This window comes from Homalodisca vitripennis, chromosome 3, assembly GCF_021130785.1.
Source record: "Homalodisca vitripennis isolate AUS2020 chromosome 3, UT_GWSS_2.1, whole genome shotgun sequence".
Taxonomy (NCBI): domain Eukaryota; kingdom Metazoa; phylum Arthropoda; class Insecta; order Hemiptera; family Cicadellidae; genus Homalodisca; species Homalodisca vitripennis.
Window position 1 is genome coordinate 138424807 of NC_060209.1, and position 21984 is coordinate 138446790.

General features: G+C 33.4%; 1 protein-coding gene across 1 annotated transcript in view; it reads left to right on the forward strand.

The window, feature by feature from the left end:
* The first annotated feature begins 2259 nt into the window (after positions 1–2259).
* The window catches only part of LOC124357553 (symplekin), a 35810-nt gene continuing 16085 nt past the window's right edge, over positions 2260–21984 (forward strand). The window contains exons 1-12 of the mRNA XM_046809459.1: positions 2260–2546; positions 9162–9303; positions 10467–10660; positions 11914–12147; positions 13542–13697; positions 16422–16570; positions 17099–17253; positions 17736–17960; positions 18122–18286; positions 18410–18589; positions 19687–19828; positions 21314–21524. Of these exons, the coding sequence (XP_046665415.1) occupies positions 9211–9303; positions 10467–10660; positions 11914–12147; positions 13542–13697; positions 16422–16570; positions 17099–17253; positions 17736–17960; positions 18122–18286; positions 18410–18589; positions 19687–19828; positions 21314–21524 (1904 nt within the window). The 5' untranslated portion in view covers positions 2260–2546; positions 9162–9210. The remainder of the gene's footprint in view (positions 2547–9161; positions 9304–10466; positions 10661–11913; positions 12148–13541; positions 13698–16421; positions 16571–17098; positions 17254–17735; positions 17961–18121; positions 18287–18409; positions 18590–19686; positions 19829–21313; positions 21525–21984) is intronic.

Genomic DNA, 21984 nt, shown 5'->3' on the forward strand with positions numbered 1-21984 from the left:
GACAGGTAAGGATATTGACACTTGGGGAGTGCCCAACCCCCAAGGGCTCCACAACCCCTGCGCCATACATCCCTTAGTTATGGATCGCTTCAGAGTTTGGTGGTCCCAGTCGAACAGAATGTGTATGGTACAATACCAGTTTGATAGACATTATAATAAAATTTCATTTTTCGGTAGCAATGTGCTACAAACATTAATAAAATCAGTTACTTTGGCTGAATAATTGTGTAAAGTGACTCGTGTGGTACTCGATAGTTAAAAATGAAAAAGACAGATCTTCTGGGAAAGTCAGAAGTAGTGGTGTAAGAAAAGAGTTTATATGGAACTCATTGGCGTTGTTCTCGCCTAAGGTCAACCGCGCTGGGCGATACGTCTGGCTCGCATCTTGCGTCAGGGCTTTCTTGGGAACGACTCGGTGGCCATGGGTACACAGACTGTTAGCGACACCGTTATCACATTATAAAATCCAATGGCATCGGGGGTGGGACACGTGGTTGAAGGGATTCTGTCCGTCTATCGTTTGATGAAGGGGCGCTTTGTTGTAAGATACCACTCTTAAGTTTACTTACTAAACATCTCCGATTACTACACTAACGAGTATACAAAGGGGCAGTCAAGACAACGTCCTCACTTTGTTGAGAGAGAAACCGCTCTCGCTAGATTATATTATATACCACTTCCGCCACACACTGTCCCGACGAGTGCCCAGCAGACACTATGCTAAACTATCAAACCATCACGCCATGTCAATCAGCCAATGTCAAACGATCAACAGATATAAAGTCTGGGTACAAGGTTCAACCCCGAGTCAGCTTATTGATTATTTTAGTGAAAACAAATTATAACAGAACTATTTTAAATACTAAATTTTAATCTTTTTCTAACCAAACAAACTGTAAATATTATATTACGTCGTCAGTGACGCGACTCTCCGTTCCACGTAGCCAAACCTTAAATCTCTTAAAAGTAATCAAGTCACATAACTATCATTGTTTTTGGTTCTAAACCCCACACACACACACACACACACATACAAACAACAGACAAAACTTGATTATGTACAAAAAGAGGTTGGCAGTGATCCTTATAGCCTGCATTATAAATTAATCTCATATCCTTCTTCTGCAAAAGACATGGCCCCATAACTTAATACCATTACAGCCATGGCTCTGAAAAAAGCAAAGAAAGCTTGTCTTAAGTAATAGGATGACAATTCACATGTAAGCCTTCTCAACAAATACAGCACCCATTTTAATTTTACGCAGATATCGTTTACATAGTCATCCCATATTAGATTAGTGTCCAGAACAAAACCAAGAGCTTAAGGGAATCGTAAAGTGGACAGTCCGTAGTTAAGCTAAATCCAATTTCCTGCGTTTTAGTTTCAGTTTAAAGCTAACCTATTACCATTGAACTAGCGCGAGGCAACTTTAAACAAATCATGTACTGCAGACTCAGCCAACTACATGTCTCTGTAACAAAAGAACAGCGTGGTGTAGTCAGAAAATAACAATGCCTAGCCAGAGACACTGTAATAATTGGTTGCAGTTACAAACAGTAGAGGACCCAATGTTAGACTTCATGTTTGACAATTTTCTGATTAGAGCAAACACATCCCAGCTAACAACCTGGGTTCTACGCACAACTGTGTATACATGATGGTTTTAAAAAAAGGCAACAGGGATCACCTCAGCTGGCTGAACGCTGAGGCTTCAAAGGAAAATTAATGGTATAGCAGTGTTTATATATATATATATATATATATATATATATATATATATATATATATATATATATATATATATATATATATATACACACACACACACAGTATATATATATATATATATATATATATATATATATATATATATATAGTATTATGTAGACTAATACAGGCTATAGTGAAATACCTTTTACACGAACTCAGAGCTAATCTCGGTTTGAGTCGGAGTCTACCTGATTGATGACCTGTGACAAATAATTGGATTCCACTCCCTAATGGTAGTTTACAAAATAAGTTGAGAACTGATTTTTAAACGTATTGTTCAATCGTAGCTATTTCAAATTTATTGTTATTTTGAATTAAAAAAAATAATTTTAGTGGTTTAAACTGCGAACAGTTCTATGGTATATATTTTTACTCACTTTATATGCATAGTCTATAATGTCTCCTCTAGTCAGTTTATTGCTTACTCTATGACTCTATGCTCTCAATATTCTGTGTTTGTGTATTTTGAAGACGGCAGGGCTGTTTCATTGGGCCTGCTCCTCTTACAGCTTACAGTAAAGTTTATTTTTATTTACGGTTGTTATTGTGTATTCTCACTCATTTTCATCTTTCGTGGTGTGAATACTTTCGATGTGGATTTTCATTTTTATAAATAAATGTTTTCATAACTTACTCTAACCTAGTAGTGTTAGGCTCATTTGCCTATATTCAGTTTAATATCTCTAATAGTATAAAATACCAATATGATTGTGAAAATTTAAAATAATACGTGTTTTCAAGATTTGGGAGACGCTAAAATCCTATATTAGTAGAGGTAAAGAAGATTAATTTATTAAAATATTGTTATATATTTCCTACATCAAGTAAAATATGTTTCAATTTAATGCATCTACAAACCAACTTTAAAATGCTGTAACTTGTTTTAAATATTATGAGAACGAGATTTTAGGTTATGTTAGAATTGGTGTAAATGAATTTAGTAGGCCTATGAATCCATTTTATAAATATTTTAGTTTTACACAATGCATGACATCAAAAATAGGCCATTTATAAGTGCCTTAACCCTAGATTGGTAAGGTTCAAAAAACTTACTTTACCAGTAAGGCTTCATCTGGGAGACTACTTTAAGAAATAAACTCTGAAAAATTTTTTTGTATACAAAAATTAAGGTACTTTGGGATTATACCGACCACACCCAGACGTGAATCGTTATTTCACATTTCGTTTCTACTGATTACTAGATTAGCGTAGAACAATATTTCGTCAATATAAAACAGGAATTGTCTTATCGCAAACACCTCCCCATCCTCAGACAGAGGTCAAAGTCGAGCGTCTAGTAGATAACGTGATTGCAGAGTCTCGCCGCCCGTTCAGCTGGTGCATCGCTTTGTTGTACTTCCGTGTTTTACCTCTACATTTCTCCAAACACAAAAATTCAACAAAAACAAACATTTACCAAACTAAACTTTTTATTAAAAAAACACTCAAAACTTGTTTTTATTCTTGATCACATTCCGCCACCCAAAATGCGAGTGCCTCCGGCCATCAGCGCGGGCTTCGGCAGCACCTTTGGTGCTGCCCCGCGCTGATGTCGACGAAAGAAAAACATCCCTCGAGATAGTACCTATCAGTAAAATATCAAATTCTAGAGGGGCTAATCAGAAATATAAATTGAATTGTAATGGAAAGGCAATGTACCAATGCAAACCGTGCAAATCACGTGATGCCGCGCGGCCTGCCGTAATCAGGATTCTCGAGAAAGATAAGATAACAGCGACAACAATACCGATCACAATACCTGGAAATGCTTGTAAGTTTGTAATTTTGTAATTGAAGAGTTGTTTTTTCGTTCTATCATGTTTGTTTCTATAAATTTCTATTTTTGTGTTCTTCATACTGGTGTGGTCGGTATAATCCCAAAGTACCAAAATTAATTTTATTGTTAACAAATCTTTTAAATATAGTACGAGGCAAACAGTTTTATGAACTTATGCTAGATTGTGCATTCCTTGCACCGTTGTCCTTGATGCTCTCCACATATCGCTCGGGAACAATGCTCAAAGAACCACATTTTCTGCCCTTGCTGTTAATTAGGTACTGGACGAGTTGCTGGTTCTTCTACCCGAAGTATTCTCGCAATGGTTTGGAGAAGAGATTTGCTTAAGTTAGGCATTTGCAAACGATGTTCCAACCAAGGACGAAGAAGTTCACAGCTGAGGGGGAGGGTCCAATAAGCGGACACGGTTTTTTATATCGAAATTGGCAAACGATATTACTTAATCATAACCATCGATATAATCAATCGATACTGATGAATTATTTTTAACAACTTAAATAATCTATATGAACAGCTGTAAACACTTTCAAATAATACAAGGTAATATTTTAAATTTCACGTAACATTGTGTATTAAAATGGCCGTCAATCTTAGGAAGCTTCACGAAATTGCTTTAAAAGACGATAAAATATGTTTTTTATGGCTTCAGGATGTTGGGTTAGTACCTAAGAATCCACTATGTGATATTTGTGGAAAGGTAACAAATGTAACTGTCAGAGGAGCTAACATGGTCGTCTTCAGATGCAAAAAAAGAAGGTAATGGTGGACACAACTTTAGTAAAAACGTTTTCGTTCTGTTTCATTTAGTTAAAGTTATGAGTTTCCCTGATTTTGGTTATGTTCATTTATTATTTGTTATCATTAAATTCACATTTTAATTTAAACATATGATTGTTATTACTTTTATATCGATTGATAGTCTATGATTCGATATGCGAATATTAGGTATCGATGATTATATTCTTCGATATAAAAAAACCGGGTCCGCTTATTGGACCGTACCCAAATTAGCAAACGATATTACTTAACCATAACAATCGATACTGATTAATTATTTTGAACAGTTAACTTAAATAATCTATATCAACAGCTGTAAACACTTTCAAATAATATACGTAAGACAATATTTTAATTAATTTTACATAAGTAACATTTGATCATTAAAAATGGCAGTCAATTTTAGAAAAATACACGACTTGCTTTGAAAAATGATAAGACATATTTTACGTGGTTTCAACATGTTGGACTCGTACTGAAAAACCCATTATGTATAATTTGTGGGAAAGAAACAACTGTTTAACTGTGAGAGGAGGAAATATGGTCGTCTTCAGTTTTCCTAATTTTTGTTATAATAAATTGTTTAATCACTGTAAATATTAAATTAATATTTTAATATAAAACATAAATGATTGTTATTGAGGACTATACTTTTATATCGATTGAGGTCTAGGATTTGAGATACGAATATTAGGTATCAATGATTACATTCTTCGACATAAAAACCCGGGTCCGCTTATCGTACCCTACCAAGCTGAGTTCATTAGAAGTTGTCTTCTTGCAAGGGGTCTTGCTCCTTCGAATACTTTGTTATGCACATAGATGACGTAGGAATTAACCAATATATATTGATGATTCCATAAAAGATACAGATATACCAGCGCCTTGTTTTCCTGCTGGTTGTCATTTGAGTACACATTTGGTCCAACGAGTCAACCCCACCTTTGGTGGAGTTGTAACACAAAATTATTTCTGGCTTTTTACTGTTCGCATTGATACTGGGTTGATCATGCATCATGGATAAAAGCTAAAGAACTTTTTTGTTCTTTGTTTTGTAAGACACCGTGGTTTGGTGACCGTCGAAACCAAAAATTGAAGAACCAATTTATCTATTTCCCGGATCTTTCATTTCAGGAGGTACCTCAGGTTTTTCGGGGCGTAAATTTTCTACCAAAGTCAAAGATATAGGTGGTGCCAACATTTGCTCAGCTAAAGGGATGGACGTAAACCAGTTATCTAATGTCACATTTCGATTTGTTCCATAAATTGGTTTCATTAATTCCTTAGCGAAATGTAGAGCTTGAGGAACATCTCGTGGAATGATGTTCTTGCATAAATAGGGCATTACATTACACATATACTTAATTCCCGAGTCACACATCAGAACTATTTTTATGCCGTATTTAGCTAGTTTGTTTGGCATGTATATGTGGAATTTACAACTACCTCGGAAAGCAACGAGTTGCTCGTCAATCATAGTGTATGATACAGGTCTGTAGTTATCTTTGCAAGAAGCAATGAAAAGTTCCCATATTTCTTGTATGGGAGCAAAGCGGTCCTGTGCTTGCCTCTGTCTCTCGTCTCTTCGGCATCAAATCTAAGGCAATTTAACAAAAAAAGAAATCGTTTAGCACTTATTGCTGCTTTGTACCTGTGTCTACAAAACTCACTATTAAACAGTTCCTCTATATGGAGGTGGTTGTCTTTGAACAGCACAACACAAAAATGTATAAAAAAAGCATCAAATTCTTCGTTGAGTGTCTTAGAACATGTAGAGGTGATTGAAGTATAATTTTTCTGCTGCCTCCGTATTTTGGCATTCGTGTGTTGAATTATAATTCGTTTTCATTTGTTCATTTAAAATCAAAGAAAAACAGTCTAAAGGAGATATTTTATTTCTTGCGTCACCCTCAGGACCTTGACGAATGTGCACATTTCAGGCAGCGGCTCGGGTGTTATGTTGAGAAGGAGCATTTTTCCAAAATTTACCATTTTGTTGCATAATATGTTTCATCAAAAATAAGTGCCATGAAACAAGTAAGGATTCGTTAACAGGACTACGCGTAAAACTTAGTACATGGTAAGGATTTGTCGGAGCGACTACTCCAGCTCGGAATGCACTGAAAGAATACGGGTAGCGCCTATTCCCTCCACTCACGCACCGGGATCAACTTCAACTAAGTTGGCACTGGTGGAGACGTAAAAACGAACCGCTTCTGCGTTTCACATAAACAGCTGTTTTACGTCGTCGACGACGCCTTACCAATCCAGGGTTAAGCTGCTAGTTTTAAGAAAGTTATAAATATTCTGATCTGATTGAGGTAGGCCAGGCTATAGGAGGCTGCAGTGTCGTAAGTATTATGTGTTATCTGTGTTGAAATGTCAAACTGGTATATCCTTCAAAATAGTTAAAAGCAAATAAATGTTACACTGTTTTGATTTTCACATTTTATAAATACTCAAAGCGTAGATAGTTTCTTATTCATCATTAAATATCACTTTTAAGATTTAACAACTGAATTGTAATTAAGGTAATTATGAAAGAAACGGCTAGAGCGGCAAAAATATGAGTTTCGCGTTATTAATTTATTGGAATTGTCCTACAAAACAATATAAGGTTTGACAAGGTGGAAATGAGAAATAACGGTATAGAACATAAAAAAATAAATGGAACAACTGTTCATACGCGGAGCAATATTTACATATTGTACATGTGCGTCAGACGTCACGTGACCTTTTGTGTCCTTGATTCAACCTCGTGATGACGTCATTGGATGCGGTGCCATCTTTGGAAACGTAAATGAAAAATAATACTGAAATGAGCAGAATTTTGACCCAAATGAACAAGGTTTTTCTTAATTTCGAGCTACAAATTAATTGGTTGTTATTGGGTTGAGACGAGTGCCTCTGGCCATCAGCGCAGGGCCTGCGCTGATGTCAACGAAAGGAAAACATCCCTTGAGATAGCACCTATCAGTAAAATATCAAACTCTAGAGAGACTGATCAGAAATATAAATTGAAATTTAATGCAAAGGCAATTATGTAAAGTGTAAAAAAAAGAAATCATGAAAAACCCTGATATAAATTTATAAATGGGCATTAATAGAGAACACTTACCATTAGTGTGTTTCACAGAATGTGCAGAAATGCCAAACTCCAACGAAATATAGCGTTGTCTTGGTGGCTTCAATTGCAACAACGTGGTCACCAAACCAAAATATGTCTCTATGTCTAAGTGCGTTCTTTTAAAAAAGTAACCTGCCCGGGCCGATTTTTAAAAATAACATTAAATACTTATTATTTACTACTTTTGCTAATTGTTCTGTCGCAATGAAACATCAAAGTCTCCCAGTTTAAAAATAACATCCAAACTACAGTACACAATATCTTGTGAAGCACTGACTTCTGCCCCGGAGCGCTCAGATAACAGATACGCTATCAGTCCCGGCCGCAGATAATATTTAAGTATACAGATATCCAGACACAGAACATTAAAACATTAAAAACCTAACTATTTATGAATATACCCCCTTACAACCATGTTATTTGTCATTTGCACCCCCCTTAAACCATATATATTTTGTTCTGAAGGAGGATGAGGAGAATATGTTAATAACGTCAAATTCGTGATTTGCCAGGTCAGCCTTTAACCTCATAGTTGCCGTAATTTAATTCGAAACACCTATAATGTAGCCTAATTCGGTTCGACATTTTGGTTCTGGTAATTTAGATAATTATGAATATTGATGGCTGCAGAATAATAAGTGTCCAACAATCGAGTGATCAATAACATAGAATCATCAATTAGAATGATTTAAATGCTGTCAGACATGTTTGTTAATATTATTAAGTAATTGTAACTGCCCAAACTTAGTATAAAGAAAGTTGTATTATTTTATAGAATCTAAAATGTAGGCTATATATTTTTTTGACTTATAAAACAATAGCTTCACTATAGTATAATAATAAAAGTCTGTAAAGCAATTCAGTTCAACATTATTGTTCAAAAGTAATGGAAAGTTTGTCCATACCTATTACAAAATAACTTATTACGTTCCTGTAACCTGTTACCTTGGTAGCATGTTAGTATACAAAAATTTAACTAAATCACTACAATGTAACATAGTCTGATAAACTAATAAATTTATAAACTGACTAATTCAAATTCAACTATAAAACACAATATTTTGTACTAAAAAGTCCTTATCCACAATTTGTTATTAGGCTATACTTGCATATTATAAATATAAACCCGCACTTATGGCCAGGGGCATTTCTGACCAGTATTTTACCAACTTCAGGTCTCAGATTGTCCAACTTCTTCGACGTTAGATCACATCCTTAATTTTAAGATTGAATTACACTAAATATCGAATTTTAGGATGATAGCACATGGAATTGTAAAATAAAGACACAGTTTACGAAGTCATAAAAATTGAGAATGTTATGGCTACAGCCAGTTAAAATAACTACGGTAATTAATTACATTTAAATAATAAAGTGTGGTAGTGCCTTAAATGACTTTAATATGTGGAGGTGTTAGTCTCAGAAAGATTGTGAAATTGACCAATTTTCAACAAAGAGTATTACAGATTACAGTGTTTAAATATAAAATGCATGCAAAATGAGTTATAATCAAAAGTTAAGTTCTTTGATCGGAGAGATCATAGGCCTATAATTTGTACGCAAAAAAATGTAGCATGTAAAGTATATGACATAAGGATCTAGATCTTCTGTAATATTTAATCTGTAATTAATAATATGTAAATTTGTTCTAATACTGTATCCAAACAAATTTATTATGTTTTTTTTAGGAGATGGTGTTTTAAAAACTAGGTTTATCAGTCCCATAAAATTGTAATAATGGCATTAGAAAAGAGCAGACGTAGCACTGCCGCTCAGTATTTTATGGATGAAGAGGAGGATGAAAGAAATCCTAGATCAACAGCTCAAAAGGTAAGAAAATGTAGTTACAACTTATTACATAGGCTATATATTTTGTTCTTGGATTAATTGATGTTTACTTTGGAGCAATTTTATAGATCAGTGGTTATTAAACGTTCTTATTCTGCTGACAGTTATGTCACCTTTGCATATCTCAAGCTTTAAATTTCAGAATGCACTGAACGTATCCAGTGTCTAGAATTTAAATTAGAGATTAAATTAAAGAGGGGATGAAGGGGTTATAAAACAATCGAATCAAAACTGAATGTCTTTAAATTATCCCCCAGCCAGCATGAAAGCATAGCAGATATTGTATATTTGTATATTGACGATTTACTTCTCGAAATGACAAACTCCACTACATTCTTGGGAATGCACATCGAATGAAGTCTTACCTGGAATTACCATATTGACATGGTATGTTCGTAGGAAACATCAGTCTTCTACACACTATAGCATATTTCAAAAACATGCTCTTTTGAAGTTTTAAGAATGGCTTATTTTGGCCTTATTTATCATATGGAATTCACCTCTGGGGAGTTTACTCCCACCATTAATAATAAAAAATATGAATAAATATTTTTTTTAAATATTTAAGTTTGTGGGTATTCTTAATTTATGTGTGTAGCAGTATTAGAAAATAAATAAATTTCATGTTTCATGGGTTTGGAGTATCATGGTGAGTTAGAGTGCCTCTAATATAGTTTTGGAGATAACAATTAGAGAACATTAATTATTAGAGCAGGATTATTTTGGTACATTAATTTAGCCAATAAATTTAATATTTTTAATCCGAAACTAAATAAATAATGACTCAGAGCCTTTTAAATTAAAAAAAATATATATAGCCTAGATCTTATTTGATTCTAACATGTAAACCTAAAATGTAGATTCTAACCCTTTCATTACCGTTTGGACACTAACTTGACCTACTTAATTAAATACATATCTTCCCTTGGGATACATTAATAAAATATTCTATTTATGTGTTGTTAATTTAACTTCTAACTACTGTAACTGAATTTCTTGTTTGTATGGAATATTTACAAGGATATCTACATTTACACAAGTATTCAATAATATACTTTTAGACGCAAATGTAAATTTCACTGTACGTTTCCAAATTTTTAATAAATGTGTATGTAATAAGGAATTTACATTTTTATTTTTAACAGGTTGTTGATTGGTTAAACAAAGCTAGTTTAGCGTCTTCCAGCTCCAGGATAGAACTTCTGAGCAAAGTCCAAGAGGCTATTGTTCATAAAGAAGTTGACTTGTTGGATAATTTTCTGGATGAAATGTTGGCATTTCTAACTGACAGAAATGCTGACGTCCGAAAATTTATTGTCGGATTTATTGAGGAAGCAAGGTAAGAGAGTGATGCATATGATTAATTATGATTTTCATATTAATTTATGTATTTTAGTTTTGCATGAAAAAACAACTTTTTCACACATCAATATGTTTTGTATCAAATTATATATTTCAAAGTTATTAAGTTAATTTTTCTTAAATTCATTGATGATGATAATCACCATAAGTTCAGTTTGTACATAACTTTAATATTTTTATAACGTTTCCCTGTGTGTATTTTTTAATTTTGAAAATCACAGATATATTAAGTGATGTTACTTGTTTTGTATCAGTTTATTGTAGCTTTAACAAACCAGAGCTGTTTACATAATCAACTCCTGAAATTAATAAAAGATCCATTAACATTCTCACTACACATAAAATGTCAGAAACTACTATCCATGTGCTTTGTTCTTTTAAAGTATTCTAAAATGATTAAATGAATTATTCTAATTTGTAGACATCTTTTGTTACTCTCCAATCACATTTTGTTAATTCTGGTAATGTAGCCTTGACCAGGGAATCTCCATAGAGATTATTGAAATTGAAAGAAATCATACTGGGCTTGCCTTGTTCATGAGAAAGTGCGGCCAAACTCTGCTGCGTCAGCCTTGGTTGGAGTTGGAACAGTGTGTTATAAATTGGGATTTTTTAATACCTTGTGAAGTTAAGTTATATTTTTTTGTATTTTAAAGATTAATTGAAAATATTAATTACTTCTGAATAATTTAAATTCAATTTACTCAATTAGTACAATACCAAAGTTTCTATTTTGATTTAATTATTAATTTATTCAACCATTTATATAAATTAGGTCAACCAAGTTCAGATAGCTTATTATAATTTGGATCTCATAATTTTAAAATACAGATATTATTATGAACTGTAAAATAAGGTTCTAAACTAGACACTATATTTGATTGAGACACTCCGTTGTTTTTATGATTACACTTAAATTGATTAAATACCTTAGTTATAAATTAAAAAACACATGATAACAGTTTTAAGATCTAAGAATTTAAGAAATAAAAAAATAATTGTTTTGTTTATCTTTTATTAAATTTCATGCTTATTTATGAAAATTTTGATGTAACACATCAATACTAATTGTATATTTTCATTAAAAAACTTTAAATTGTACTTACCGTCTTATCCTTTTTTTTTAATCTACAATCCATATCAAAAAACTAAAGTACATCAAGGTAATTTACAAAACAATATTTACAACTTTAGATTTTACTAAGATGTGTGTTTTATTGATATTTTCAGTAAAAAGGATTGGGATCTGTTGCCAAGAGTGTTGCCTAGTCTACAAATGTTACTAACTGACTCCAGCCCCCAAGTCCAGAAACGAGTTATTCAAGCATTCAACGTTGTTTATCGCAACATACTCGGATGGGTGGCTAAAGCTACTACTGTTACCGATGACATGACATCTGTGTGGAACATACAATCAAATATCAAAAAAATGATTGTGGATATGGTAGACAGTGAGAACGATGGGTAAGTATTAAAGATTAGAGCTATGTATTGCTCTGTATAATATTGCATTGCTGGCTTAGATATTATTCTTCTTGTCAAACCATGTTTGCACTGGTGTTTGTAACAAATTTTACCACTTTTTTCTTTTTGTGATCACTATGACTCAAACAGAGGCCAGGAGTTGTATACAAAAAGAGTATTTGGTAATTGTAAGCTTAACGGTCAGAGTGGCGAGACAAGTTTCGTGTTATTAACCTATTGCTGTCTTTCTCCTGCAAATCTCGTTACCGGTGTGGATAAAAATAAATTTGATAATAATGTACACAAATTGAATTAAACTTTACGGAACTGAACAAAATTATTTCCAAATTTTAATAGTATTAACAAGGTTTTGATGTGAAAACTTAGATGACAGTCTTGATTTAACTTATTATTATTGACAAGTTGCTGCACCAAACTCTGCTTACCTACCTCATTTCAATGAAATATGATCTTCATCATACTAACATTAAGCCATGTTCTCAACATTGGTTATTCTCTTTATAACCTTGGTATTGCCATAGAGTGTTTTATAATGTTTATAATCTTTTGTCATTCTTTATATACTTATTCACATTATGAGAAGTACATCAATAAAAAATATATATGGTAGATAATACAGAGTCTCAGTTGCTTATTGTCGTCTTTTGTTTAATCAGTAAGTTGTTAGACCTTTCTGGCCTCAGGATTAGGCAGTACCCCTATTTTGTCACTTGAAGGATTAAATAATAGATTAAAACTGACATTATTTAATAAACTGAGATTCGTCTGTCAAATGCTTATAATCCTAAAATGGAAGAATCATAATTATTTTAAGAATTAAAATAACATCCAAAATATCTCCATTTGTAACATGTAAAGTTAAGGTGGTACATTCGATTTTAGGTTTTTGATATTTTTTATATTAAAGTCGTAAATCTTTGAGATAACATCCATAAGCATAGATAATGTAGAAACATTTTGTTATCGCATAAAAACATGTCTATGTATGTCACTTCTTTGGTTGTTACACAGTTAACTTTAGTGTTTGAAAGGGCTTTGGGGTTTTAGATTTTCCAGTAAGCAGACACATTAGTTTTAAGGAATCAGAAGCGTTGCAGGTAGCCAGAACTATGATTCCCTCTTTTATCAGTACTTCACACTTATTATAAATGTTAGTTGATGGCATTTTTTTTCAGTGTAGATTCTAATTTTGCGTATGAAAAATAAGCAGTATAAACTGAGAAATTGTTAAAATTGAAATACATATTATTGATTAGTTAACTCGACAAAAAAATCTTAAACTATGAACAAAACACTTAGTCACTAGTCTACTGTTGTAGGTGTATAAAATAACTGATAAACTTGACTTTAACATTAAAGCAATATGTTTACAGAATTCGAACTCATTCAGTGAAATTCCTTGAGACGTTAGTCTTACTGCAAACATACCCGGAAGCAGACAGTTTAAAACGAGAAAATGACTTTTCACTGGAAGATATTCCTCTAGGTTTAAAGATAGCAAGACGAAGAAAATTGGAAGAGGAAGCTCTGTAAGTATTTTTCCTTCAAGTAGGAGATTCTAACAATAATTTTGTTATTTCTCTTTTTTAAGTTCTAAAGACTATACTTAATGTTTTCGTCTAGAACATAATATTATTCTCTTATATTTATCACTTATCAACATTGTATACCCATCAGGTCTATCTAGCTAAATGTTTTCCTACACACAACATGACAAAAACTTGTTTTGGCAATCAGTAATTTGCGTACTGTTTGATCGATCAGCTGTTGTCTGTAAATAGACACAATACACTCGTGGCAATTTACAAAAATAAATATTAAAAAAATACAAACTGAGCAAAATATTATTTTTAAAACTACGGTACTTTGTTAATATATTATCTCAGGATGTGGCAAAATAACCTCCTTATTTTGAAATGCTAATAAAAAACCCAGTTTTTCCAAAAAATTCATTTAAAAATGTATTCAATAAAATTTTTTCATTTTAACTTATTCTATGACATGGGAATCTTTTTTTACTTTATTTTAAAAAGGATATCAGGTAAGTGGTGGCTGTGGTTATCAATACACTGTTGCAAGCAAATTCTGAAACGTGGCTCTCTCGAGCATGGCTGGAGGTATGCGCTGAACTTCCTCGCGTATTGCTTGCTTCAGATCCTGCAGATTTCTGGGGTGATGTTTGAACACCCCCGGCCTTTAAGTAATCCCACAGAAAAAGTCACATGAGGTTAAATCGGGTGATCGTGCTGACTACACAATGTCCCCTCCCCGAGAAATCAATCGGCTAGGAAACATTTGCCTCAAAATGTTCATCGCTATTCGGGCAATATGAGCTGTGGTACCGTCTTGCTGGAACCACACATTCTCAAAAGCCCTCTGTTGTGGGGCAGGTTCAAAAAATTCTACTATCATGTTGGCCTACCTGTTTGAGTACACAGTAACAACATTGCCATCCTCTTAAAACAAATGAGGGCCAATGATTCCACATTGTGATAATGCGCACCAAATAGTCACATGTTCACTATGAAGAGGCCTCTCATGGATTTCCAGCGGGTTGTTTTCACTCCAATATCGAAAATTCTGTATATTCAAACTTCCAGACAGATGGAAGTGTGCTTCGTCACTGAAAAAAACATTAGCGTCTGGTGGGAGACTTTCCAAGATTATTTGACATGCTTCTGTACGAATCTGCCAATCATGTTGTGACAGCTCTTGGACAAGAACCATCTTGTAAGGATGAACATGCAGATCCATGTGTGGGATTCGATGAACTCTATGGTTGGACATTCAAAGGGCGGCTGCATGTTTGCGAGCTGATCGTTGAGGAGACTGCAAAACTGATTGCCTAACCTCATTAATGTTCTCAGGTGTACAGGCACTACAAGGTCTTGCACCTGGTTTTTTTCACAACAGAACCAGTTTCTCTGTAATTTTTGACCCTACAGCACAATAGACTTGTGTTCCGGTACTGAATCAGGAAGAGGAATTTGAAACCGCGTTCGGAATTCACATTGAGCCATGATAACTAATTAATTGCTACGAATTAACGCTTCAACCTCAAAAGCTCTCTGTGCACTTGTCTACACCATGTTGGCAACTGATGACTGGTGCCTATGGGCAGAGCGTCACGTATACTTCCGCCTCTCCTGCGTCGACTGTGGCTATTCCCACCATTCCGAGTGCACTACTCACTGTAAAGCAATGAAAATAGGGAGGTTATTTTTCCGCACCCTATATATATATTTATTCATATAGAAAGTATTATGTTTTAGGATGTTATTTGCATAGCCTCTACTGCTGATCAGGTGTAGTGAGTGTACCTAGTTGAAGATTCTGTGGATTCGAGATTCAGCTTCTAAACATCACTATATTTGTGTTGTTGTGACATCATGACTTTCCAAGCATATTTAACCATCTTTATAGATTTTATCCATTATTTGTGATAAAGTGCTTTGAAAATATTGGTATCGGAATCAAATGAAATGAGTCACGATATCAAGAATTAGAATGGATCCATTCCTGCTAAAAACACTCAATCTTAATTTATAAATTTCACTCACCAATTACACTCGTCTTAAATAAACTGATACTTCCATTATACTACTAATAGGTTCCACTGAGAGTCCAAAAGCATCAGTCAAGAATTTTCTTCAAGAAGTTGTCATCTTTATCACCAGTCATGTCAGTAGTTTCGCTGGACTTGTGGCATTTTAATTTCACAAGTGATGAAATTGAGGTTTTGAGGCTGTAAAAATAATCATCATTGTCATCGAAAGTGATGGATCACTCACTTTGGAGGATTAAACATTCATGATTTTGTAACTTCCACGATACGGTTGTTTTACTTATGTACTACGTTTTAATTCAATCCTCTCATATGAACTTTTAGCATATCAAAACTCTTTAGCATCTCAAGAATTTCATATGATTGTTTCTGAAACAATATGTAAAATTTGCCGTGCTGCTCTAAAGATGAAAATTGAATATGTTACAGCACAACTTTTTGTCAGAAATACAACAACTTCAATGGCAATTATGTAAATATAAGTAAGATGGTTTGGTACATTCACCTGTAGTGGTGCCAAAGACGGGAAGAGGATTTTACCACCTCAGAATACTCTTGCTTGCATTTAGTTTAAGATTCCGAGAACTTGTTGACTCTTGCTTCATAAATTTACTAGCCTAATTAAAAATATAGAAGTCCATAGTGTTTACAGTAATATTATTGTTTTTACTTAAAATATTGATTCCAGAACTGTGTTTGACTTGATGGTGAAGTTCCATGGGTCCCCTCACATCAGCAGTGTCAACCTCATGGCTTGTATGGGCTCTCTTACATTGATTGCAAAGATGAGGCCTCAGTTCATGGGCAAGGTGGTTGCTGCCCTTGAAACTCTCCATAGTAAGTCTTTATAAACGTTATATGAATTATTTCAATTATTTTATTTTAAATGTAAATGTGGGTAGTGATACTGTTCATGCATACTCACTACCCATATTTTTTGTAAGTGATTAATTACATTTAGGACAATCGTCATTGTCATGACAATCTACTAAACAATGATGACAGGAGGGAACCCAATTGTTAAGATCATCATCTGTGGTGTTCCTTATATTTACCCTCCAAACGCCACTGATACATATACGTGAGCTTATGACTTGCACTTAACGCCTTTTGACGCGAATACACATTTTGGCTATATTTTATTTTTTGCCATAAAACCCTGGTTACCCGGAGTGTGGCTATGCCAAAAAATGTTATACTTTTTAAAACGTTTTATTAATGCTAAAATATAAAAAATAAGGTGTTTGCAAAAATTAATTTTGGCTTTTTTCAATAAATGAGCGATAAAGGGAAATAAGCCAATTTTAGCACAGCGCTCTAAGGGTTAAATCTCTACATCACTGTATCAGTTGTCTGTGTTTTCAGCTAATCTTCCACCCACCCTCTCCAAGTCTCAAGTGAGTTCTGTGCGGAAACACCTGAAGCTGCAGTTATTGACATTGCTGAAGCACCCTGCAGCTGTAGATTTTTTGCAGAACATCACAACACTGCTCACTGATCTCGGAGCCACATATCATGAGGTAGCAATATAAAAATCATTAGTATCTTTATGAATTAATGTAAACATATAATAAAAATTCTACATAGTTTACTTCAAAAATAGCTGAAATTTGAAGTATTTCCAACTATAACTTTATATCCATCCATTCCTAATCTTTTTTTAAGTGTGTTGTTCAAATTAAATAACATCTTGTCAACATCATTAACAAAATATGTAATGTCAACAACAAATTAAATTCAATGTTTAAGTTAATAAAAATTCCAATTTTACATCCAAGTCCAGCATAGTGGTATATGTTTTTTATGGATAGCTAGCTGTATGTTATATATATCCATAGTAATTACCAGATTATCAGTTGTTTGCAATAGCAGAAAGTAAAATACAACTTGTAGGTGTTATTACAAGTTAATTTTAATAACCATTAAGACAGCACCTTGGAATAATTACTCTCTTTGTGCAAATTGTGTTTTTGCATTAAATTAATTTAAAATTTATAACTAGGTGATGAAGTCCTATCCCAAGACAGATGAGATACGGAAGCGTATCAAACGGTCAGCAACAGGAGCACTTGAGACTGTGTCAGCCAAGAAGCCCAAGGTGGTGGTGGACACTGCGGCAGTGCCGTTGCCTGCCGTTGTTACAGAGACTGCCATAGACCTAACAGAACAGTACATCATGGAGCGGATGTGTCCCGAGCTGGCCACCGACATGGTCATCATGGCTATGGTAAGTCTTCATTAATTGCTATTTTTTGCAATACATATTTATCATACACAATACCTATATAATTTTATTTTTTATGCTGTTAGGCTTAACATGCGTAAACGTATTTACAAATCGGTAAAATGAATTCTGCATATTATAATGGACTCTTTTGCGTTTTTTAGGACAATGTGCCAGACGCGATGCCACCATTGTTTGCTGCCATCTACACACCGATTGCTGCAGCCGGAACGCAGGGTCAGATAAAGCATGTGGCCAGGCTGTTGGCTACTCAGCTTAATGCTGTGGGGCTGGGCCCCGGCGCAGCATTGGCGAAATCTACTCCAGTGGTTAGTGGTACATTCACTCTATAATTTACTATCAGCTTAATCCAAAAACCAGTTAAAATATTAAGCTAGAAATAGTTTATACTCAACATTGTTTTTAAACTGATGTTTTTTGTGTTAAAACAGTTAAGAGATGATGACGAGGATGAGGAAGAAGACAAACAGAGGATTGCCACGTTGGTGCAAGGTGTGGTGGGAGGTCCCCCTCCTGCTGTGCCTCCACCCCCTACCCTCAACCTATCCAATATCAAACACCCCAAGCGCAGAGCTCTCAAGCTATCAGAGATCACCCGACCCATGGATGAAGTGAGATACATTTAAGTGTAATATTAGTATTGTAACACTACCATTAAACAATCCATTTGGTTGTGTTGTGTTACTGTTAAATATTTTGTATTAAAGTTAGTTTTAATTGTTGTAAAATTATTTTCAGTTTAATGCGAGCAATCAGAATTTTTGTCTGTATACATTTTTGAGCTAAAAAGAATAAAAATAAATGATTAATTTATAAGAGTATGGAAAGATGACAAGTTGAATGTAAACCAGTTGACAGCTTTATGAATGTAAGTTTAAATATAAAAAAAAAAAAAAAAAAATTGAACATGTATTAGATTTTTTAATTTTGTGGAGGAGTCCTAAATGTCTGAACCTATGATGTGAATCAATTTGCAATCAATTCCTTCAGTTTTAACCCAAGCGATACTTCAATCTAAAATTAGAGATAGGAGTTCTTAATAAATAGGTTTTTCAGAGGCTCATTCAGAGATACTATCCCTTGAAATATCAGGAACTTTTCTATTAACCTTAGAAATAGTACAGCTTTTTAACACCCTGCAGAGTTCAAGAAATAATTAACTGCATAATCTGTTACTATGCAAAACATAAAGTGCCATTTATAATTTCATTCAGAACAAAATATGGAGAAAATTGGCTTTACCTTTACATTCATGGATATATGTTGTTCGAAAGTTGAAACTTTTAATTTCTGAAGCCTATAGAAATCACTAAACACCCTCAATTTAAAAATCAGAAATATATCCGGATTGATTTGTTGATCAAGAAAATGTCTACTTATAATATACAATGAAAACAACATAAAACTAAAAAGAACACAAACAGCAACAGCTGTCAAGCGCATCAGACATCTGTAGCTTAAGAGTTTTAAGTGTAAGAATATTTTTATTGTCCTCAAGTACTTGCACACAATGACCAAATTCAAATCTCAGATAAAATAATACAAACAAATAATAAAATATACATAAAATAATCATAACGGCTTTAATATAGTACACAATTATCTGCTAAATTAAATTATGCATTTATAGAGTATCTGTTACAATATTTTGTATTTTTCATGTCTTTGTTTTCCAAATAAAATAACAGCGTGGAATTTGAATGTTTAGAGGAAAAGACAGAAGATGACGGTGGATGCTGTCAGGAGAATATTACGGACAGAGAAGAATGCTTTATTCGGTGGTGTATTTCCCTTGTACACAAAAATGGTTGCTACCCTGGGGACAACATCTGGTGAAGATGTCAAGCAAAGTAAGCACTCACTACATACTGTAAACTCATTACAAAATGTCAAAAACTTAGTCTAATTGTTATATTGCGTACTACAGCAACCACTAGTAGTGGTTTTGTATAATATTGCTATATAACAACTCCTTTACACATATTATTTGTTATTATTAAAAATAGTAATACCAATAAAAAGGAAAGAATACAATTATATTAATATTGACAGCATGTTAACACATTCACTGCTAAGTTGCAAATAGAGGTTCTACTGCACCTACTACACTACCTGCTGGAGGACCTACTAGGTGAACATATTAAGTAAGGTTAGGCAAATACCAAAAAGATTCAATTCCGATATTGATATCAAAATTTTAGATTCTCGATTCTAAATTCGATACCGATTCGTATGTTATTTGTAACTAAAAATGTAATACACTAAATGGTTTCATTTTGTTACCGCTAAAGCAAATATGGCTAGTATTAGTGTCCAGCCATTCAAGCCACTGATATAAATTTCTAAAGAATAGAAGTTTTTGTTGTCTGGAGTTTAGTTAACAGTTCATAATAACTCATTTATATCCTAATAATTTAAAAATCATCAAGAAGAAAATATGAAAAATCAAGTAACCATAAACAATATGTAAACACGCAAACTCAAAATAGCAACCAAGTCATGATGTGGAACAGAAGAACCACGCGCACAACTTACTGCATTGCATTGGTACTCATATATCTTTTGTTACATGTGTACCATATTAAAAATGTATGTGTTTCACATCTTTACACAAACATATATAAAGTAACTTCAAAAATATTATTAAAAAGCTATTACAATGTTATTGTAAAACATCTGATTAAAGCAGGTAGTGGTATTTTTATTCTAATATAATAATAATCCTAATTGTTATTGAAATGTTAAATATCGGTTAGAGCTTAACTTTAGGTACATTCAAAAATTTGCTTAATTGCCCTACAGTTTCACTAATCGCTGTATGCAGTGTGACAAATTATTATGCTTGATTACAAACATTACATTTGTATAGGTATTGCACAATAGTCTATATCAGATTCAAACCAGTGCAGGTGTAGCGGCACTGAATTGTTGTAGTTTTGCTTACTAATATTTGTGCTATTATATTATTGTATTGTAAGTCTGCTAGTCATAGCATAGTGATATATTATGTTACAGTATGAAGTAGTGAATGGACATACAAGATGTTTCTAATAGTAAATTAGAATTCAGTTGACATATTTTTCAATACTAGATTTGGTTTTATTAAAATAACATATTATTTACTACTTTTGATACAAATTAATCACATACTTATGCAAATTGTTATGTTGAGTGATTAGCATATTACTAACAAATTATCACAATAATATGTACTATTCATTCACAAGTAATAATAACATGACTATAATAAGTGATGTGTAATCCACCTATCATATTAAAATGTATACACTGTGTAATGTATTGCATTAACGATGGTGAACTATTCTATTACATAGCTGTCCTTGAGTTTATAATGGAAGATCTGCGCAAGAGGTTACACCTGGCGTTGGCCTGGCTGTACGAGGAGTACAGCTACATGCAGGGGTTTAACAGGCTGCCACCGGCTCTCAAGACCAAGAACTACAACCCTGAGGTGAACTACAGTAGCCTACTGCGCAACCTCATTAGTGCCATCATTCACCGGCCCGATATCAAGGATAGGGAAACGTGAGTGCATTTATGTGTTAGAGATAGTATCAGGACAGAACCTGATGATCTTTTTCTAAGTCAGAAAAAACTATGAGATATTGTTCCAGATTGAATATTTGAAAGTTATCTTTTCCAAATTAGGAGGAAAGAGTTACAAAAGACTACTAAACATTAAATATTATTTTAGTAACATTTAATTAATATTTAGTAAAAAAATATACATACATATACACAAACACTACAATTTAACTTAACATAATAGTAGTCATGAATACAGTATAGTATCATCAGTTATGGTTTTGAACTTGGTCAGTTTAGTTCAGGACTGTCCGAACAAAAGTTTTTTTATTTTCCCCAATTTATTAAAATGATTAGGTTTGTTAGTGTACTCAGTGCAATAATATAGGCTCGTAAAATAGCAACTTGATTCATGTGTATTAAGACCGTGCTATGTTTCAGGCTACTGTGTTTTGAAGTT